The sequence below is a fragment of the Lathyrus oleraceus genome, chromosome 6 (assembly GCF_024323335.1).
Source record: "Lathyrus oleraceus cultivar Zhongwan6 chromosome 6, CAAS_Psat_ZW6_1.0, whole genome shotgun sequence".
In the NCBI taxonomy this organism is placed as follows: Eukaryota; Viridiplantae; Streptophyta; class Magnoliopsida; order Fabales; family Fabaceae; genus Lathyrus; species Lathyrus oleraceus.
This window is the reverse complement of record NC_066584.1, coordinates 480306979-480331159: the sequence shown is the minus strand read 5'-3', so window position 1 is coordinate 480331159 and position 24181 is coordinate 480306979. Positions and strand designations below refer to the sequence as shown.

General features: G+C 37.1%; 1 protein-coding gene across 1 annotated transcript; it reads right to left on the bottom strand.

Moving 5' to 3' along the window:
- Positions 1-17874: 17874 nt before the first annotated feature.
- LOC127096366 (LEAF RUST 10 DISEASE-RESISTANCE LOCUS RECEPTOR-LIKE PROTEIN KINASE-like 2.1) lies at positions 17875-23485 on the bottom strand. The gene is made up of 3 exons (XM_051034945.1): positions 23219-23485; positions 18545-18780; positions 17875-18214 (listed from the first exon to the last, which is right to left on the bottom strand). The coding sequence occupies exons 1-3, from the start codon at positions 23483-23485 to the stop codon at positions 17875-17877; spliced, it is 843 nt and encodes a 280-aa protein (XP_050890902.1).
- Between the last annotated feature and the right edge of the window lie 696 nt (positions 23486-24181).

The following is a 24181-nucleotide window of genomic DNA, read 5'->3' as shown; positions in this document are numbered from 1 at the left end:
GTCTAAAGGGTGTGGGTTTATCTAATGTGTTATTTACTAAAAGAGGGTCAAAAGAAAATGACTCGCACGGATGTCGCATCCACTGCATACGTATCTCATCTAAATATGAGAATCAGAGTCTTTGTAGCTCGGCTGCCTATGGGTTAGGGGGAAGTGTGCTCGCTAAGACATCGCGTCTTATGCCTACGTATCTCATCTGGAATGAGAATCAGAGCAAGCCGTAGTTCGGCTAACTACAGGTTAAGGGTTTTGGGGGAACGACGTTACTACGCAATCTACCGGATGCTCGACCTTGGGAGACTTACTCGCCTGTAGTAGAAGGAGTAAACGTGTTCTTAGGAGAAGAAAAATCAATGAATTGTTTTGGGTTTTAGGGACGCTCATGCAAAAAGGAAGTCCTAGACGAAGGAACCGTGCTACCTTAATTGACATGTAAACTGTAGATGTTTGATTGGCTTCATTTTATGGTAAAACACTAGCTGGATTCTAATGTCTTGACTGATGTCATGACATGCTGTTTGTTTGACTGCATTGTGTGTTAGATCATCTAACTGTACTCTGATGTCTTGACTGATGTCATGACATACTTGAGTAGTACGCTGCAGGTTTAGCTTATACAGGATCTACTGAATGTCAAACTAGATGTTATGACATTCATCCCTGTCAGCAGATATTGAGGACTAGAACAGCTGGTGTTCTTTAATAACTCAGTATTTACTTCCAGTCTGTTTATCAAGGGGATAACAGACCTGGCACAAGGCCTACTGTCTGAATGTCAAACTGGATGTTATGACATTCATCATTGACAGCATATGCTGAATAATAGGCAGGTTGGTTGTCTTCTACAGTTCAGTATGTATCTTAGTCTGCTTGTCAAGAGGATAACAGAACTGACGTAAGGCTCATTGTGTAAATGTCAAATTGGATGTTTTTACATGTATTAATGTAAGCTGTTACTGAAGTATGGAAAGATTGGTCCTGTACAGTACATCAAATTTGTACAGTCTGTTTTCAGAAAGACAACAGACTCAGCATATGGTCTATGCTTTGGATGTCAAACAAAATGTTGTGACATTCACTCCTGGCAACATATGCTAAATTGTAGGTTGTTTAGTTTTTCTGTTTCAGCATTTTTCTCAGGCTATTCTTCAGGAATTCAACAACTGAGCTAAAATCCAGGAAACCAACAACTAAGCTACAATTAATGAACCTAACAAATAGCTTATTTGTTAGTAACCTAGATATGGAATTTAGGGTAACTCGCTTGACCTTAATTTCAGGAAATACAAGTACAAGGCCCAAGTGCTGCAATATAAAAGGATGGCTATCCTTCATTCAGAACTCGGGGATTTTAGGCGTGAAGATTTTATTTGTCCATCATACTTCACTGCTGTATTTTTGTGTGTCTTGTATTAGGTGTATCTTGTAAGCCAAGCAATTATCACCTAGATGATTGCATTGGACTAGGGTGTTCATTGAGTTGTAAGTGTTGTGTCACTCTAAGCTTTTAAGCGTGAGTGTTGTGTATCTTGATTAAAGCTGTTAAGCACAATCAAGAATTGTTTGAAGTGTGACTTCACTATAAACTTTAATATAATTAAAGGTTGTAATCACTGAGGTGATTGAGGGGGAGTGAGTAGGAACTCTGATCTTAGTGTAAGATTGAAATTGCATTGGGTAGGTATTAAGTGATAGGATTAAACAGTTGGTTTAAGGTCTGAATTAATACTACTAATAGTGGATTTCCTCCCTGGCTTGGTAGCCCCCAGACGTAGGTCATGTTGGACCGAACTGGGTAAACAATTCCTTGTGATTATTTACTGCACTTACTTTTTAAGTTCTGCATAATTCTTGTCTGCGCAGAATTGGATGTCATAACATCCCATGTGACATCGAAAGTCTGTTAACTAGAATTTCAATTGGTATCAGAGCAGGCACCCTGCCTGTTAATTTCTGGGTGAGATCTAGGGAAGTTACTTTCTAGTACCATGGACAAGGATGGAGGATACTCAAATAGACCACCCATGTTGGATGGGTCTAACTATGATAACTGGAAGCCTCGTATGATAGCCTTCTTGAGGTCTCTAGATAGCAAAGTCTGGAGAGCTGTCAATAAAGGATGGGAACATCCAACAAAGACAGGTGAAGATGGAGTCAGTGTGCAAATTCCTGAAGAAGAGTGGGACAGGGAGCAAGAGGCATTAGCCCTTGGAAATTCTAAGGCCTTGAATGCATTGTTCAATGGAATAAGTAAGAACATCTTCAGACTGGTGCATCACTGTGAGTTGGCTAAGGAAGTCTGGGATACCCTCAAGATAACTCATGAAGGTACCTCCAAGGTGAGGATGTCTAAACTTCAGATGCTGACCACCAAGTTTGAAAATCTGAGGATGAAAGAAGATGAGACTATTCATGACTTCCACATGAATATTCTTGAAATCGCCAACACTTCTGGTGGCTTAGGTGAGAAAATGGCTGAAGAGAAGCTTGTAAGGAAGATTCTCAGATCATTGCCAAAGAGATTTGCCATGAAGGTCACAACCATAGAAGAGGCTCAAGATATCAGCAATATGAAGGTTGATGAGCTTATTGGTTCACTCCAAACCTTTGAAATGGGCTTATGTGAGGATGCTGAAAAGAAGAACAAAAGCATAGCTTTTGTGTCAAATACTGAAGAGAATTCAAAAGTAGGAAACATTGGAGGAAATGAAAGCATTTCAGAAGCCATAGCCATGCTTGAAAGACAGTTCAACAAGTTCATAAAGAAGGTTGATCAACAGGGTAGACCTAATGTCAAGAACTCTTCATATGACATCAGTAGAAAGTCAAAATATGAAGAAAAGGTCACTCAAGGCAAGGGAATCCAGTGCCATGGATGTGAAGGTTATGGTCATATTAAAGCTGAATGCCCTACCTTTCTCAAGATGCAAAAGAAAGGGCTATCTGTCACATGGTCCGAAGGAGATTCTAAGAGTGAATTTGAAGGAGAATCTGCTAAACATGTCACTGCTCTGACCAGTGTCTGTGCCTCTGATGATGACTCAAGTGGAGATGAACTTACCCTTGATGAACTTGCTGCTTCATATAAAAAAATTGTATTAAAAGTGTAGAAGTTTGCATCCAAGGAGAAAAGCAGAAGAAACTCATCAAAGAGCTGGAAGCTGAGAAACAGAAGCAGCTGACAGTCATAGATGGTCTGAATGGTGAGATATCTGTGCTAACATCTAAGCTAGAACAAATGACTAAATCCATCAGAATGCTGAATAAAGGAACTGACACCTTGGAAGAGATTCTAAAAGTGGGGCAGAAGTCAGGAACCATGTCTGGTTTAGGCTATGCTAAGAAATCCTCAACTGAACTCAAGAGATCAAAGGCTGAAGTTCAGAAACTCAAGCAGAAGTCACAACCTATGTCTCAACATCAGGGAACCAGGATGAGTCACCATCAGAAGAAGAAATTTCAAAGATGGAGATGTCACTACTGTGGTAGATTTGGTCACATAAAACCTTTCTGCTACAGGCTGCATGGTTATCCTAACCAGACTGCTCAAGTCAGACCTAAGCTGAAGGCATCTAAGCATAATGCCCCCATTAAGAAACAAAAATGGGTTGCTAATCAGACACCTCAAGTCAGACCTAAGCAGCAGGCATCTAAGCATAATATCCCCATTGAGAAACAACAATGGGTTGCTAAACTAGCTCACACATCTCCAAGGGCATCTACCAGACAAGACTGGTATTTTGATAGTGTCTGCTCAAGACATATGACTGGGATGAGCAACTTATTGGTGGATCTACAACCTCATGCCACCAGGTATGTGACATTTGGTGATGGAGCTAAAGGAGAAATCAAGGGTGTTGGTAAGCTGGATTATCCTGAAGTTCCAAAACTGAGCAATGTGCTGTTAGTAAAAGGACTAACTGCTAATCTCATAAGCATAAGCCAGCTATGTGACCAAGGATTCAATGTGCAATTCACTAGGGGAGGATGTGTGGTGTTGAATGGTTGCAATCAGGAAGTGATGAGAGGAGCCAGATCCAAAGATAACTGTTATCTATGGGAATCTAAAGACTCACTCTACTCCTCCAAGTGCCCCTTAGCCAAGGGAGAGTAGGAAGTAAAGCTGGGACATGGAAGACTTGGACAACTTCATTTAAAAGGAATGAAGAAGATCATATCCAAGGGAGCAATTAGAGGAATCCCAAATCTGCTTACGGATAAAAGAACAGACTGTGGAAAATGTCTGATTGAAAGCTATGAGTCATTGTCACCTATTGGTCATCATACAAATGGTGCAGTAGCAAGGGATAAACAGATGTGTGTATCATTGTCCACTGCAGAAGCTAAGTACCTAGCTTCTGGCAGTAGGTGTTCACCTCTGGTATGGATGAACTAGATGCAGACTGAGTACAATGTCACTCAGAATGTCATGACATTGGATGCTATTCAGTCTGACGAAGTTAGGGGCAAAGAGGGAATGTGCGTTTCTGAGAAATTATAGCAACTAATGATGTTAGTTATTTACTGTTTAGTAAGTCAACTTATTAAACAATTAATAGTGCACTCTGAGTGGTCAACAAATAATAGACCTTGCTCGTGCAACAAGCGTTTCCTATTCCATCGCTTCAACTTTCAGTCTTGCGAACTTTCTCCCAAAGAAACTATTCAACTCTCCTCCGAGATATTCATCATGTCGCACCAATCTGACTCAACCTCCTACACGACCATGTCTGATTCCTCCAGCTCTGAGTCTTGCAAACCTAACCGGGAGGATCCTGTGGCTGACGCTGCAACTTCGTCTCATGCAAGAAGACCTAAAGAAACGGTCTCCGGATTCTCATAAGCAATCGCACGTGATGAACAACCCAGGGAAGGCTCGAGGTATGCACATAATGCCATTGCAACTATTGTCACTAATATACTATCTGGCAATCAGAATGTTCCTAGGGTTTCCGTTCCCTTGAACACTATCATACCTGATAATGTTGCATGTCAAGAAAACGCAGTCGTCTTAAGAAAGAATGTTTCTGACAATGCTGAGCAACCTGAGGGGTCAAAATTTGACAAACCCTTAGACAATGTGAGAGGTGAGAAGGTCCGTGTCACTCAAGATGTCAGTGACAACCCTAAAGCTGACACAGTGAATCTGGAAGAATTCTCTGATAATGAACTGTTGACCTCAGTTGTCCCTAGCATAGCCAAAAGGGTTAGGACTAGGAGAGGAAAGAAGATTGTGGTGCAGAGGTCCCCAACAAGGAAGGTTGATGTGGCAACTTCTCCCACTCCAAAGGTGACAGAGAGTTCCCTTAAAAGGAAAGGGCATGGGCCTGCAAAATCTTGGAGCAAAGAGGTGCCCAAGAAAATGAAGACCAAGACTGTTGTTTTGGAGTCTGATTCTGATGTCCCTTGTGATGTCACAACATCTATGTCAAAGAAGAAGCCAACCACTAGCAAGCTGGCTGCTAGTGTCCCTGAGGTACCTATTGATAACGTGTCATTCTATTTTGCCTCCAGTGTAAACAGGTGGAAGTACGTCTATCACAAGAGGCTGGCCTTGGAGAGGGAACTGGCTCAAAATGCCCTGGAGTGTAAGGAGATTGTAGACCTGATTCAAGAAGCAGGCTTACTGAAAACTGTGACTCAACTCCCAAAGTGCTATGAGACCTTAGTAAAGGAGTTTATTGTCAATGTATCTGAGGAATGTGCAGATGGAAAGTCAAGTGAATTCAGAAAGGTATATGTGCGAGGCAAGTGTGTGAACTTCTCTCCCTCAGTTATCAACCTGTATTTGGGAAGACCTGATGTAGTTCAACCAGAGCTTGAAGTGACTGACAACAGAATCTGTCAAGTCATCACTGCAAATCAAGTCAGGAAGTGGCCTCTTAAAGGTAAGTTGGTGGCCAGCAAACTCAGTGTGAAGTATGCTATGCTACACAAAGTTGGAGCTGCCAACTGGGTACCCATAAATCACAAGTCCACTGTGTCTGTGATGCTTGGAAAGTTCATCTATGTTGTTGGAACCAAAGCAAAGTTTGACTATGGAACCTGCATTTTTTATCAGACCATGAAACATGCTGGGAGCTTCAGTGTGAAAGGGCCTATAGCCTTTCCTTCCCTCATATGTGGCATTGTGCTGAATCAATTCCCAATCATCTTGACAGACAATGACTTTGTGAAAAGAAGAGAGAGTCCGTTGGCCTTCAATTACAAACTGCTCCTGGGTAAGCATGTCCCTAACATTGCCATGACAACTGGAGAGACATCAAGTGTTGGCAACCAACCAGATAAAGCTGTTGTCGTAGCCATACTCAGAGAAACTTGCAAAGAGCTAGAGGCAAGGAAGCTCACTTTGGAAAGGTTGATTGTTCAATTAGAGATGTCTGATGATGGTGTGCTTGGTGAAGCTGCTGAGGGTACAGAAGGAGCTGCAAGGCAAAGTGCAGAAGGTGAAGAGGAGGCCAGTTCTGATGATGGCACTGATGATGAGGCTGACTCTAAGTCAGATGAATAAATCATTTTCTGAAATTCTGTCATTTGTGTGTAATTCTGTTTATTTTGGTCTGTAATTTAAAGTGTTGCTTTGGCAACATTTTTGACAAAAAGGGGGAGTAACACCTGTGATGCCCCAGGACAGCAGATTGTTTTGCTAAACAGATATTCAAGACAAATATTCAAGATACTCTAATCCAGAGGTGGCGCTGCAGCTGATGTTCCACTTCTATGAGTGTGAGTGTGTGTATGTGTGCTGCAATTAGAAGTTTTTATTTAACTTCTGTATGTGTGCTGATATGTGAAGTTTTTATTTAACTTCCATCTGTGTGAGTGTGCTGCTACTCTGAGTGTATTAGCTAGGTAAATTTCCCTGCTAGATGTGTGTTTTCCGCTGCTGTGTACTCTGTTGTGAGGACAAAGTGTTTTAGCCAAAAATTTGCCAAAGGGGGAGTTTGTAGATGTTTGATTGGCTGCATTTTATGGTAAAACACTAGCTGGATTCTAATGTCTTGACTGATGTCATGACATGCTGTTTGTTTGACTGCATTGTGTGTTAGATCATCTAACTGTACTCTGATGTCTTGACTGATGTCATGGCATACTTGAGTAGTATGCTGCAGGTTTAGCTTATACAGGATCTACTGAATGTCAAACTAGATGTTATGACATTCATCCCTGTCAGCAGATACTGAGGACTAGAACAGCTGGTGTTCTTTAATAACTCAGTATTTACTTCTAGTCTGTTTATCAAGGGGATAACAGACCTGGCACAAGGCCTACTGTCTGAATGTCAAACTGGATGTTATGACATTCATCATTGACAGCATATGCTGAATAATAGGCAGGTTGGTTGTCTGCTACAGTTCAATATGTATCTCAGTCTGCTTGTCAAGAGGATAACAGAACTGACGTAAGGCTCATTGTGTAAATGTCAAATTGGATGTTTTGACATGTATTAATGTAAGCTGTTACTGAAGTATGGACAGATTGGTCCTGTACAATACAACAAATTTGTACAGTCTGTTTTCAGAAAGATAACAGACTCAGCATATGGTCTATGCTTTGGATGTCAAACCAAATGTTGTGACATTCACTCCTGGCAACATATGCTAAATTGTAGGTTGTTTAGTTTTTCTGTTTCAGCATTTTTCTCAGGCTATTCTTCAGGAATTCAACAACTGAGCTAAAATCCAGGAAACCAACAACTAAGCTACAATTAATGAACCTAACAAATAGCCTATTTGTTAGTAACCTAAATATGGAATTTAGGGTAACTCGCTTGACCTTAATTTCAGGAAATACAAGTACAAGGCCCAAGTGCTGCAATATAAAAGGATGGTTATCCTTCATTCAAAACTCGGGGATTTTAGGCGTGAAGATTTTATTTGTCCATCATACTTCACTGCTGTATTTTTGTGTGTCTTGTATTAGGTGTATCTTGTAAGCCAAGCAATTATCACCTAGATGATTGCATTGGACTAGGGTGTTCATTGAGTTGTAAGTGTTGTGTCACTCTAAGCTTTTAAGCGTGAGTGCTATGTATCTTGATTAAAGCTGTTAAGCACAATCAAGAATTGTTTGAAGTGTGACTTCACTATAAACTTTAATATAATTAAAGGTTGTAATCACTGAGGTGATTGAGGGGGAGTGAGTAGGAACTCTGATCTTAGTGTAAGATTGAAATTGCATTGGGTAGGTATTAAGTGATAGGATTAAACAGTTGGTTTAAGGTCTGAATTAATACTACTAATAGTGGATTTCCTCCCTGGCTTGGTAGCCCCCAGACGTAGGTCATGTTGGACCGAACGGGGTAAACAATTCCTTGTGATTATTTACTGCACTTACTTTTTAAGTTCTGCATAATTCTTGTCTGCGCAGAATTGGATGTCATAACATCCCGTGTGACATCGAAAGTCTGTTAACTAGAATTTCATAAACGGGAGACTGTACGAAGCCTAACAAACCTATGGGGGGACGACCACGCCACACAAAAACATTGCCTCCTATCGAGGTATTCCAGCTAGGAAAGCGATAAAATGCGGGAAAGAGGTAAAAGTACCACACGGATAAAGATCCGAAGTAACAGCAACTAAGGGAACGAGAAACCCGGTGATCTCTCAAGCTAGCGCCATCAAAGAAAACGGGTCAGTACAGGTAATCGGAATAAACCTCCAGGTGGTATCCCACAAATAAAGTGGAATACCAAGCAAACCATCTCTGCAAGAGTCAGGTGAGTCCTTACAAAAACTCAACAAATAGGTTAGGAAGCAACGCATGGATGCAATAGAAAACATGTCACAACAGAACACAAAACAGATTAGAGCAAACAGAAAAAACAACTACTGTCGTGATCGCTGCTGCATCGCTTAGCGAAAGGTTGGCGAAGCTTCGCTGCAGGCTCGCCTAGCGACGGTGCTAGCGAAGGCCTGCGGGTTCTGGGCTCTTCATTGATAACAGTCCGATCTCGGTAACCCCAAACCCTACGACATCCATCTCAGAAAACGAACCGATTAAACATTCAAAGTATTGTTTTCACATTTATGCACATATAAACCCGTGGGCAAAAACCGAACGATATCTCATGTATTCAGAGTATTCAAATTAAAAGCATAAGGTAATGGGAATAAGGGCAAACCTGATTGGAGAGATCGATTGAAATCGAATGGCACGGCTGGGTTTGCAAAGCAATGTTAGGGTTTGCGTGAAAAAGTGTGTGAGTCCGAGTGAACCTTTCAGAGCTGTCTGGAGGTTGCTGCAGATTATTTCCTAGGTCTCCTTCTCTGCTTCTTCTTCCAGGGTTTTCTCTCCTCTTTTGGTCTCCCTTTCTGTCCAGGGTTTTGTTTCACTGAACCTCTAGTATTTATAACCTGACTTCATGGTTTGGTGGGCTCAAATGAGGGCAACTCAAGCCCAAAACTTTCTGTTATATTCTGAAACGCGTGTTCTTCGCCTAGCGAAGGATCTACTCGCCTAACGAGCATGACAGTTCAGTTCGCTTAGCGAATCATGCTGCTCGCCTAACGAGCATGACAACTCAGAAACAAATTTTTGCTCCTTCAAGATTAGCGTTTTGAATGATGAATAGGCCCCATTTGAACCTGTTGGAAGTAGCTCAAGTCTTTCCCTTGTGTTGTCTGATTACCCGAACAGGACCCGCAAAGTGTCTTGGATGATGTTCAAGCTTCTTGGATCCGATTCTGACTAACATGATAAAATGCAATATGAAATGCAGTATGAAATGCTAAATGACCTAAAACTAGATGCATGAATGAGGAGGGAAAATTTTGAGGTGCTACAGTCATACTCCTCTCGGCTCACCATTGTTGACTGCTCAGGAGTAGGTGGATATAAAGGTTCTTCAATAGGAAACGGCAGACCAAACTCTTCGACTCTTCCTTGAAGCCACTCTTCATACTGATGGTAAGTTCTACAATCTCCTTTTCCAAGCACAGTTCTTCCTCTCTTGATCACCTTAAGCCAGGCCTCTGCTGCCTTACGGGATACAGTCAAGTCAGGCGAAGAATGGAAAAATAGAGATTCTTCCACATCCTTTTCCAACGGCGAAGTTCTTAAAGCATATCCAAACTATCTAACTGCTAGAGAAGGATTATAGTTAATTCCTCCTCTTCTTCCTACCAACGGTACATTTGGGAAGTTCCCACAACTGTGAATAATATCCGCCCGAAGCAAGCTCCGGTCAGACCACCAAGAAATATCTTCAGCTCTCAACCCCATCAATCTCTTCGACCAACTCAACGAGTCCTCGACATCAATGAACACTCCTGATTTGGGTAGGTGAGAACTGAACCACTTATAAAACAAGGGTGCACAACAATTCACCAATCCTCCTCTTCTATTCTCGTTCATGTGATGCAGTGAATGAAAGAAATCTCCTAGCAAGGTTGGCACTGGATTACCTAACACAAAAAGGCATATTGCGTCTACGTCCACAAATTTGGCAACATTAGGGAACAGGACAATCCCATACACACAAAGAGCCAACACATCATTGAAACCCCTCTGATCACCATCTTCAAGCTTCTTCTTGGCTTCTCCCACTAAGAAACTCAAATGAAAACCACTGACTCCTCCCTTCTGACACATATTAGACTTCAAGACTGATTTCCCCAAATATGTGGCTGAAGCAACCATGTTGAGATCGGGCAGAAACTCAGAACTGTAGAATAGCAACTGCGGCTCGATAGAAACTCTGAGAAAACTGGCAACCTCCTCTAAAGTAGGGACCAAGATATAATCCGGGAATGTGAAACATCTCAATGGAGGGTCATAGAACTGCAACAGTGTAAAGAGAGCATCATGTTGATCTTTGGAAAGAACCGTAACGAAACTCAGAATCAAACCGTACTCCTACCGGAATCCTTCTAGAGAACCATGATCCATTAACTTCATTAGTTGTTGAATAGGCTCCAAGCAAACCACAGGAAATTGTAGGCGACATGTCTCTTTCTGCCAATATCCATCTTAGGAGAACCAGAGAACCCCGACCGGAATCAAGAAGAAGATGTAAACCCCCTAGAAATAGATAAACATGTATTAAATGATGTGAATGCAAATGATGTGATGCAATACAGTGACATGGAAATCAGGACTGCTGTATCTGCTTAGACAACTGTTGGGTTGCACTACCTGAAGAGAAACCCACTGAAGAATATAATACGAAATCAAAGCTCTACTCCAGAAAACCGGGTTGGTTGGAGGTTAAGGTTTCCTGAATTTAGCCCGCCCCTCACTGGTAGGTTCTAAGAACAGAAGTTCGTCAGCTTCAGCCCTTCAGTCGAATAATACGTTTACCACTGAAGGTTTGGCATTATTACGATTCAAAAGACCTCCACTGACTCCCCTCAACAGGATATCCTAAAGCAAGTTCCCAGTCTCGGGGTCCTCGGATTGAGCAACGAGAATGCGCCCACTAGAGCTAACATAAACGCGTCTCGGAGGAGAGGCCTCGACTGAGTTCTCGGGAAATGGTCACTAGAGTCGATGATTTCTAGAGGAACATCTGTCGTTATGGAACACCCATAGGACATAATATATCCAAAATAAACCTCGTCTGGATGTGGGTCTCATGAACGACTTAACGTAGCAACATACTACGCAAGCCTCATGATTATCCACTCTAAAACCTGTGTGTATGCTCAAGCTTGGGTAGTGGGCTTATCTCTCATAGAACATCCCATCCCAACAAACCAACAACCCCCACAGAGCCAACAGACACAACCACGATATGTACATAAATGCAATAAGATAAAACAGATAAATAAATAACTGCACAAAAGAATAAACACCCAACAAACAAGAAACCTACAAAAGCTAGGAGGGACTCGCTTAGGGAAACCGGGTCCCTAGCAGAGTCGCCAGTTGTCGCAGCCTAAAAAATATAGTATGCGAAAAAACAACCGGCGAGAAAGAAATGACAGAAGAGTCGCCACCGTGCGTTATTTATCCCAAAGGAGGGAAAGGAAACGCTTGAAGTAAACCTAAAGAAAAGAAAGGAAAAGACAAGGTCTCGCAACCAAGTCTTGGGTTCGGGAGTCGATTATGCGAAGGGAAGGTATTAACACCTCTACGCATTCGTAGTACTCTACGGGATCCACTCTTGTTGTTCTTGTCTAAAGGGTGTGTGTTTATCTAATGTACTATTTACTAAAAGAAAAGGGTCAAAAGAAAATGACTCGCACGAATGTCGCATCCACTACATACGTATCTCATCTGAATATGAGAATCAGAGTCTTCGTAGCTCGGCTACCTATGGGTTAAAGAGATGTGTTCTCGCTAAGATATCACGTCTTATGCCTACGTATCTCATCGGAAATGAGAATCAGAGCTACAACATAGTTCAGCTAACTACGGGAATAAGGGTCTTGATTGCAACTAGGGCAAGAGAAAGGGAATGTCTCGATCGCAACGAGGGCGAGAGAAAAGAATCGCAACGAGGGCGAAAACAAGCAAAAATTAGTTGTTAGTTGTCAATCAAACTCGGCAAGACATCGCATCTTGTGCCTACGTATCTCATTTGAACATGAGAATTAGAGTTGTCGTAGTTCGGCTACATAGGGATTGCCATATGAACAAGGACTTACAAAGGAGGACACCAGTTGTGTCAAAGGAGAGTGGGCAATGTGTTCACGTCTTAGCAGTAGATGTCGCAGCTCGCTGAATCGAGTCTTAGGCAGTTACCTCTTTGCAATAGAATGGAGTGACATGCCACAGGATCGGAGACGCACGGAAGGTCTAAAAAATGGGGAAGCTCTGCCCTAGAGTTGTCATGCAATGTGGACTTATGTGTTAGGATTTACAAATGGGAACATCTACCTAATGTTAGTATGCAAAGAAATAAGGGAATTCTACCTATGTTATCATACAAAAGAATAAGGGAATACTACCTATGTTATCATACAAAAGGGTTCTACCTAAAGGGTGCTACCTAAATGGAACAAGAATCGACGAATGGGGCAAGGAGAGGAGTGGGGTAAAGGGTAGATGGAGATGCCTGAAGCAATCGACTTACAGGTAGATGGCGATGCGTGAAGCAATCGACTTACAAGAGAAATGGCGATGCATGAAGCAATCGACTTACAAAAGGATGGATGAATACGTGTTGGTTATGTTAAGTTTTGAAAATGATTACTCGACGTTGGATCGAGGTTTTGATCTTGTTTTGAAATGATTATCGGATGTTCATTTTATTTCTTGTATTAACAGATGAATAAAGAATGAAAGAATAAACATTATACAATTCATGGGAGAGGGATACATTTGTAATGAATGGGGATTGTACATGGCAATCAAACAATAATAATATATGCCTCATACACCATACAAGTAGGCCACAGTTAATCAAACAAGTAAGATATAAACAAGTATATAATCAAATCAAATAATCAAAGAATGAAATGAATGAGCATTAAACAATGTATGAGAAGTGTAAACATGTTAATCAATCAAACAATAGAAGCATGGATGAAAGAAACAAGTATAAAAAATATCAGATGAATCAGACAAGTGAAACTATGCACACAAAGGATCAATGAATAATTTAATCGGGAAATGATGCAAGGATCAAATAAAATCAAGGTGAAAGGCCTCTAATACATGGCATATGAGATGAACAAGGAAATATCAAAAGATCTCTTCAATTGCCCTAAGCAATCCCTATGTCAAACATCAATCATAAAAAAGTCAACTATAAAGTCAAGTCAACTTAAAAATTATCAAATAAATAGTAAATTAATTCAATAAATTATGAAAAATAAATTAAATGAGGTGGGGTCAGGACATCATCATCCCCCAAAAAGATTTCAAAAATAATGAAAATTAGTGTATAAATTAATTGAAATAAAACAGAAGTCAAATGAAAAGTCAACCAAGCAAACTAGGTCAAAAATAAATCCAAAATAAATTGAAAATGGGAAATAAAATTCCAATAAAAGGTCAGGTTGACCATGAGACATTGGTTAACCCTCATCCCAAAAATCAGAATCTAAAAATAATTTTAAGTCATGTAAATAAAAATAATAAAAAAAGGTATGCTTAAAAGAACCACTTGAAATAAATAATTAAAATAAAATATAATTATTAAATAAAATATGAAAATAAAAATTAAATAAATTAAATAAGACATTAATGAAAGTAAAAAATATTTTTTGGTATTTTTATGAATAAATAAAATATTTTTATTAATTTAAAATGAAAACAGAAAAATAAAATGCATTTAGAAAAAGGAATGGAAATGAAAAATAAAATGGAGAAATGGGCCTGAATGTGTGGGGGGCGAACAGCAATGTGGGGCGCTAAGCCCAGCCCGGTCCAAGATGGATATTCGGCATGTGACAAATAAAAAATAATGTTCATTTAATTAAATTATGTCACTACATGTCAATTGGCCATGGCTTCATTAACTCACTAAATGACAAAAACATAGCGGACGATGGAGATCTAAAGCTGGACGCGGATCAGGCGGTAGCCAAGAGGACACATGTCCGCTCTCATGCAAACCATGCAAATGCAGTAACAACACATGAAAAAACGCAGCAAATTTCTTCAATCTTCCACACATCATATCTCATGCTACAGGGCTCCAAATGAGATGATGTAAAAAGCAAAGTTCAAGTATGGAACATGTAGAACATAATGGTGCTTTGTTTCATGAAAAATAATGACTTTAGCATGTAGAAAAGCGAACAACAAGGGGGCTTCATGCACCCGGATTCAGCACACATGAAAAACGCAACCCATTTCCTCCATTTTCAAACCAACATAACTCATGCTACAGGGCTCCAAATGAGATGATGTAAAAATCAAAGTTTGAGTTTGGAACATGTAGAACACAATGGTGCTTTGTTTCATGAAAAATAATGACTCTAACATGTAGAAAAGCTAACAATAAGGGGGCTTCTTGCACCCGGATTCACAAAAAATAAATGTTACAAAATCCAATTTAAAAGCAATGTCTCATATTGAAGGGTTCATGGACATGCAAAGCATATATTAACATGGAAAAAAGAGCATGAAAAAAAACAGGGCATAGTGGACAACAATGAGAAGTAAGCATGGTAAGCATGAAAGTAGAAATGAACAAGCATGGAATAAAATGAACAAGGTCATGGAAGAGAATGGATTAGAGCTTACCTAGTGGATGCAAGGTCCACTGCCTCTTGATGTTGGAGAGGATGGAAGAAAAATGGAAGCTTTAAAATTTCAAGAAACTTATGAAATGGAAATGGGATGACACTTGATCTTTCTCTCCTTGCCTTGCCTCCTTTGAAAATAGCAGCCTCTATTCTGATTAGGGTTTTTGATGTTTATATATGTAGGGTTTAATGATGGCTAATGGGCTTGAAATGTTGGTTTTGAGTCATGAACAAAATGTGCAAAAATGAGGTGTGAAAAGAAATGGCTAAATGTGGCAAAACTTAAGTGAATGAACCAAAAGCAAATGGCCAAATGAGGTAAAAAGTGTGTTGGTCGTTTTTGGTGGTCTGACTTGGTTTGGCTTGTGCAACACAAAAATAGTCCAACAGGGTGACTTTAAGACCTTGTATCTTGATGAATATGTAACCAAATGGCAAGGCAATGCAAATAGTAGAAAGAGGGAATGGAGCTTAACATCTTTCATGTTGAACACAAATTGAAATGATGAGTGGAAAGAGGTGAAAAATGACCATAAAGTTCAGGTTCCATAGCTGCAAAATGGTTGGGCCAGTTTAGCCTAAATGCTGTCAAAAAATTCAGTCTATGATACCAACTTTAGTTGAGTGTATCTTCCAAACCAATGATCCAAATGGGGTGGTTCCAAAAATATGTGAAAGAGGACATGTCAAGGTACAACTGTCATGAATAAAGTATTTTCAAAAGATGCCTTGAAGTGCAAGAAATCTGGCCCATAAGTCTTGACAAATCTTGCAGATTTTGGACTTAGATTTCTAAGTGTTTTAAAATAATGTCTCACTTTGACCAAGCATAAATTTCTCAATTTTAATCCAAATGAAACAAAATTTATATCTTTAGAAAGCTTGGAACAAGAGGAACAACTTTCATATTGGAGAAATTTTCAAATGGAGCTTTCATCTTGATGTAATATTGGCTTAAAGTGGGTGCAAAAACCATAAAAACTTGCCTTAAATGGAAAGTCAACTATTTCCAAATTTGGTAACTTTTCCAACTCCTGATTAAATGATGAATCCATGATACAACCTTGATCAAATTTCACATGTAGGCTCCCTTAGGCATGAATTTTGATATTCCACTTTCAAAATGTCAGGAGTTGACTTTTCTGGCCCCACAGTTGACTTTTCCCAAACCGTCTGATTTCCGATTCCATTGATCAATTGAAGCACCTCTGGCTCAAATAAAGGGCTGATTTTTTTCATGTAGACCCTTGTGGACATATGGAGGGCCATGGAAAATAGTTTCACCCAAGGAATCAGAAATAAACCGATTTTATACCAAACCCTAGTTTTAGGGAAAAATGGTCAAGAGCTGATTGTACTAATTGCCAATGGATCTTTCTAAGATGATTGTGGATCTTCTTAGGCCAAGATGCCTCTACAATCATGACATGAATGAGCCCCCTTTACTTCCAACCAAACATTGCCTATTGCAGATAACCATGAAACCCCGATTTCTGATTAAATTCAGATGCACACTCTGAGAGCTTTGAATCTTCCACTGATGAACTGGGGACCATAATAAGACATATGGAACCCCTTGAGACTTGTATATTTGGAGAATGAAATTCAATTCTCAGTCTTGCCTTACGTGGGCTCCTTCTGTTAAGAAGTGATCAATCAAACCCTGATTTCCCAAGTCACTGATGCAGTATGCAATGAGTATGACCTAGTATGATGTTAATGCGATCCCATGCTTTCCATGAAAAAATGAAGGGTAAATTTTGGGGTATTACAATGTCATATCAGTATTTTAAAGTTAAACGTATGACTTGGCGGGATACACGTCTCTCATTGGTTGACGGTGTAAAAATATTTTACACTGTCAGCGTATATTCTTTTTTCTCTTCTACAAATAATACAAAGTTGTGTAAAATTTCTCAAACATCTAATGTAATATATAGCTCTTATTCCAAAATCTCATAAAATTCAATGTTATTTTTTTACTTTCTAAAAGTAGTTTCAAATTTTTGGCTTCTTAAATTTTCTTATTAAAAGTTTATTTATATATATTTAATGTAAATTTCTTATTAACATATAAAATTATTAAACTAAACTAAAGATTAATTTATTAAATTAACAATGTTTTAAATTTTTCACGATATCATACCATCCAAAATAGTTATTTAAAACAACAATTCAATGTAATGTGAAAATTTGTAAATAAATAAATATTAAAATTAATAATTTGATTCAGTTTAATTGATAGTTATGTAAAAACATCAGATATTGAGATGCAGGTTCGAATCCGTAACATTTCACTTGTTTATCTTTAAAAAAAAGTGGGTGAAGTTATTTGATAAAAAATTAATAGCTTAAAATTTAGACCTACCAAAATATAATTCTCTTAAAAGGACTAAAAGTCCGTACATTTAAAAGTTTTAAAAAATATTTAATTCTTTCAAAAATAAATTATAATTTAACATCCTCCCAATTTAAATTTAGCGCGCAAAAGCAGAGTGAACAAATGCATTTCAATTTGTACCGAAAAATCAGGAGAGTCCGCCAAATAACCAACAAGTATCATCAATTCAAGCTGTTTGAAGATGTTCCATGAAATTTAAGTATTCTTTTCTTTTCAATTTTAATTACTCCCGATAGTTTCATTCAAATTTCGTAAAATTGAAAGCCTAAATACACGATATTACAATTTCTTATCCACACGCTCTGCTTTGCATCTTAATGTCTACACAAATTACAACATTTCAGATGATATATGGATTGAAGATGTTGAAGGAGAAGACAAAAAGGGTTTGGGCAGTATTTCCAGCACTTGAAGGCTCCCTTCCAACATTTCCACCACTTTACGCATTGATGGTCGATTTGAAGGGTCAGTTTGTATGCACCATAAACTCACCATTGTCATTTTTCTTACCATTTCTTCATCAATTTCATTTTTAATACACTTAAGTCCAAAATCCTGATTCAATTCAAGACGTTTATAAATCCAGTGTGGAAAATATAATTCACTAGAACAATCCACTTCAAGTTTAATGTTCTTACTTCGACCAACCATTTCTAAAATCATTCCATAACTATAGACATCTGATTTATGTGACACTCCGCCAAAATTTCTGGAGAACAACTCTTGAGCAATATATTCTGGTGTTCCCCTTGCACCAAATATAGATACAATGCTTTCATTTTTTAGACATATTTTAGCAAGTCCAAAATCTGAAATTTTCGGACATAGATCCTCATCAAGTAATATATTATGAGGTTTTATGTCGAAATGTAAGATTCTAGCGTTGCAACCTCTATGCAAATACTCTAGTCCTCGAGCAACGCCAACTACAACATCATACAGTATTTTGCAATCCTATTGGCGGTCATCCTTCAATTGATTTTTCTCCTCATATATGAACTTCTCAAGAGATCCATTAGACATGAATTCATATATTAATGCCTTTTTAGATCCATCCAAACAGAATCCCAAAAGTTTAACAATGTTGACATGTGAAGTTCTCCTGATACTTGCAACTTCATTAATAAAATCTTCACCATTATCTTTTGATTCACTTAAAACCTTCACTGCAACAACACATTCATCAGGTAAATTCCCTTTGTATACACTTCCGAACCCTCCTTGACCTAATTTGTTCTAAAAGAGTTTGTAATTTGTTCTAGAAGATGTCCATGTTCTTTCAAAAAATCCTCAATAATTTGATTGGTTGAACTCTTCTTCCTGAATGAAAGAAATGTTGGAGGGGCAATCTTTTTCCTAATGCAATATGCCAATAACATAAGCACGCCAACTCCAATAGCTACCATAACCACAAAAGCTGAAAATCATAAAATATTTAAAATAAACTGAAAATGTTTAATAGAATAAGAGTTAAATGAAAGATCAAAAGGAACCTATGATGCACTACTGCATAAATTAAAGTAGGGGTGGAAAAATGGATATATTGGATGGATATTGATTGAATTGTTAATGGATGGATCAAAATAATTCATTAACCCATTAACAATCCACTAAGAGTTTTTTTAAAATATTCAATCCAATCCATCCATTAAAAATAAAATCCATCAAATCGATCAATTATCATATTTTTAGTGGATGCATATCCATCCATTCAATTTTTATTTTATTTTAAAAAAAAATATTTTTTTAAATTTTTGAAAAAATCAACTTTTTTTAAGAAAAATTGTTTTTTTTTATTTTTGAAAAAAATCACTTATTTTTTCAGAAAAAAAACTATTTTTTTGTATTTTAATTTTTTTCCTGAAAAACTTTCAATTTTTTTATTGTTGAGAAAAATCATTTTTTTTGTATTTTTCAAGAAAAAAACAGTTTTTTGTATTTTTGGAAAAAAAAAATCATAAAAAAATAATTTTTAAATTTTTGGAAAAAAACGGTTTTTTTATATTTTTATTTTTTATTTTTGGAAAAAAATAATTTTGTATTTTCCAATATTTTTTTAATATTTGAAAAACAACAATTTTTTTATATTTTTTAAAATAAATTATTTTTTAAAATAAATCTAATGGTGATAAAAAAATTCATTTGATCATTAAAATGTATTGGATGGATTTGATCAATCCATACTTATAAATGGATGAATTAACTTAATTTTTATATAGTGGATGAATTGAATGAAATTTTGTATGCGAAAGGATTTTATGATAATGGATCAAATTATCACCCTTAAATTAGAACCATTGAATTATGTTTCATAATTGTTAATTTGCTATACATAAATATATTATTTAAAGTCGGGAAGTTGACTCGGTGATTTAGCATACAACACAAGTCTTGTTATGAAACTGTTTCTTATAGTTAGGGGGCCAGGATGTGCTGCACACCCTCAAATTTCAAAAACTATCATTATCAATATTTAAATTTGCACCAAGTTAACCAGACACCATGATTTCTTTGTTGAAAGCATAATGCAGCAATTATAAAGCTGAAGTGAAAATAATGTCATAGAATGGAAAATTGAATATATTTAACATTTGATTTATAATTATTATAATCAATGAAAATAATATCAAAATACTTATTTATGGGTGGGATAACTTAACTAGGTTTAAGTTAGATTGGTTAAATTGGTTAAATTGGTTTTTGAGATAAAAACTCATTTGAATCGATTTTGAATATCTAAATTTACAAATTATATTTTTTAATCAATAATATTATAAAAACACAATAAAATAACAAATTTAATATAAAATATAATATATAATACATTAAAATTCAATATTACAAAATTGGTATTTATCAATTATGTTTGAAGTATATAAAATAGTAAGAAATATATTGAATTAAACTAATAAATTATATTAAAAAGAAATTAAAAACCAACTTGGAATTTAATAAGTCTTCACTACGAAAAACGTGATATTGAGTCGATATTGAGTTTTGCTGTGTATACAAAATCAAAACTAAATTTAATGGATTATTTAAACTCTACAACGTATGTCTTGTTTGCACAAAACAAATACTTAGGATTTAATAAGTCTTTCTTCTTTATATAAGACAAATACTTAGGATTTAATAAGTCTTTCTTCTATTTTTACTGGTATCCACTCATCTTTCTCTTTTTTTTCTTTTCTATTTTTCTTTTTCGTGCAATTTGTTTCTTTTTTCCGATGATAGCAATTTTCACGATCTTTCTTTTGCTCTTAGTATTTTCATTTTGACATTATTTTCTATTAAGACAACCATCCCAAACTTAAAATGTTATTCTATTAAAAATCCTAACCTTAAAATTTTGACATGGTTATGATTTTCTTATGACTACTTACTCCAAAGAGATAAAAATAATTAGAAGTACTTTTAAAAACAAAGAAAGAGACATGAATCAAAGGGGTCCATAAGAAATATATAATTAAAATGAAATAGTTCTAAGGGGTTCTAGGTATTAAATTTTTTGTCCCAATGTGTGAATTACCTTGGCAATTAACTATAAATGTAAATATAAAGTGCAATTTCTAGAAATTTTCACATTACATGGATACTTCCATATTTAAAAAAAAAGTAAATAATGATTTTTTTTAGTCAAACCTCACTTGTTTATGTTTTCGAAAGTTAAGCAGAATTTGAATTAATCCTTCAACTTTAGTCGTTATTCTTCTCTTAGTATTTTTTAATTTTCATTGATCTTATACAATCTCATCTAGAATATGCTTTATCTTACAATCTATCTCTTATTTATCATTAGCATTGTATAAAAAGAAAAAACAACTTAAAAAAAATCTTAAAATTCAAACTATTTCATTATTTCGAAATAGGAAATGATTACAATTTGGGGACCATTACGGTTATGATATATGGGTTTATATAGGCGTATGGGATAACATGTTATGTCTCTTAATTGTATGAGATTGATTACGTCTCGGATTCCTTTTGAGGTGTTTAGCAACTCTGGTATTTTTACGAGTTCTTTATCGATAATGGTAGTAGGTTACAGGTGACGTAGCTGGCCACTGAGTGAACTTATGGATATAGTAAGAAATCCACTAAGATCATTATCTCACCCCATATTTATTTTATATTTTTTTCTACCAATGATCAGGTGACAGGTAAAGGCAACAGAAAGTTGAATACCCATGGAGTGGATGTTTAATGTCATTTAGTAGTACTATTTTATGTTGCGTACGCTACTTTGATGTATTTGTTGTCATGATGAATTATGATGTAAATTTGATATTTTCCGCACTATTTTGATATATCAGTGCCACTTATGGCAATACCTTATATTGATATTCTAGCTAGCTCAATGTGGGGAATTACAATTGATATCAAAGGAGGTCGATCCTAGACCTAACCATGAATTATCAATGGTAAATCATATTTTTTTCTTGGGTGTTACGTCTATAATTTCTATTATCATGTCATTAAGTGTTAAGTCTCATCAACTTGATATTTATGTGATATAGGCAGGAAAATATGGTGTAACTACCCTGAGGAAGATAAAGGCTTAGGGTGAATCGTCCACCGAATGTGGAAGCAGAACAGGGTGAAAATAGGGATGAAGACCTTTCGGCGCAAAGGATGTGATAACAACAACAACGTCATATGTAAATGCATCAACAACAACAAAAGTTTTTGATGTGAATGATGCAACATATGCAAGGAAGCCAACGACCACCTCTCCAAGAAGTGGGAAACCAGACTTTCCAAGAATTCTACAAGATGAACCCTCCAAAATTTGCAAGGAGTCATGATCCGCTAATTACACAAGATTGAATGAAACGAATATAGAGGATTTTCAAAGTGGCTTCATGCACCGGCGAAGAAAATATAGTTTTTGCTACACACATGTGTAAGGAGCAGTTGAAAGATGGTAAGATATTGTTGCGGCTTTTTTGACTTCTAGGAGTATTTCGAAGGATTGGGAGCACTTCCTAATAATCTTTCTGGATAATTACTTTCTATAAGTTTAAGAGCACAAAAATAATTGGAATTCCGATAACATAGGAAGCGGAACACGTCAGTGGTTGAGTTCGTCGAGAAATTCAAAGATTTGGTAACTTATTCTAATCAAGCATTGTACACTCCTGAAGTGAAGTGGAACATGAATAAATTCAAGTTTGGTTTAAGGGGACATAATGAACAAATGTGTCACAACAAAAGTTTGATACCTAAATTAAACTACTACAACAATGTTATGTTGAGGAGAATAGTCTGAAGAAGATTTGCATGGAAAATACCAAGTATGGCAACATTGTGGGGATTCAAAAAGATTCAGTCAACAAATGAAGCCTAAAGGTTATCAAACAAAAGGAAAGAAACATCAAAATGCAAGACCTAACCAACCACACAATAGTGCAAAGTTTAGAAAAGGTTCACGTTGGAGACTGCATGTTTGGATCATAAGTGTGTCGCTATTGTAATAAGCAGGGTCACGTGAAGAAAGATTTCCTAATGTTGAGTGCCAAGGAAGCATCAAATGCAAGGCTTGGTAAAGCTAGAAAAGTTTATACTTTGAGATGCCCAAGACGTTAGTGTCATATCCATTCTTTTTTACTTGCTGCAGTAGCAAGACATCTATGCTTCATAACCTATAACTCAACCTTAAAGGTTCTTTAAGGACCAAATCTCCTTTTGCGTCCATAACGCGCAACCCCTTGTTTTCCATGTGAATCTTGTAACCATTCTCAAGCAATTGGCCAATACTTAGAAATTTATATTTGATTCCCAAAATGTACAAAACATCTTTGATCAAGGAATATCTATCATCCATTCTTATGATCAAAACATCATTGATCCCATCAGCCTTTAGAGTGGTGTCATCCGCGAACTTCACTTTGTTCTTCATGGCGGGATTGATTTTAACAAACCAAACCTTCCTCCCCGTCATATGAGTTGAACAACCCGAGTCCAAACACCATTCATCGCTGCATTAAACTTCTTTCATACACATCATGGCGTCTTCCTCTTCATGCAACCGGTTAACCGCATCATTCAACCGATCACGACTCAAATTTTCATAATCCTTTGAGTTGTTGCAGTTGCTGTCCCACAACTATTTACTGCTACAATCCCCTTCCGTGATCATGACCAAGAGTGACTTATCTTCATCAAACTATTGTATTGCAATCTTAGTTTCATCCCCTTAAGATTCCTTCTTGTTCGCATTACACTCTTTTGCAAAATGATCGAACTGTTGGCACTTATAACACTGCTCCTTGATCTTGTCAAACCTCTTCTTTTCACCTCTAAATTTTCCTTGACCATCATGTTTGTTACAACTGCTCTCACCCTTTTGACAAGTCAAATTCTTTGAATTTTGGTACTCTTTTCCATTAAAATTCTAAAAATTCCCTTTGCTCTTCATGAGCCATTTTCGTTTCGATCTCTTGTCCTTCTCATTGAAATGAGCTTGCAAAGCAATCTCCGTCTTTGCCTTATCGTTATTTTTCTCCTCCATCCTTTTCTCATGAGCCTCAAGAGAGCTTTGCAGCTCCTCTTTTTTCATCGTCATAAGATTCTTCGATTCCTCAATCGCCACAACTACATTGTCAAATCTTGGTGTTAAAGAATGCAAGATTTTAGT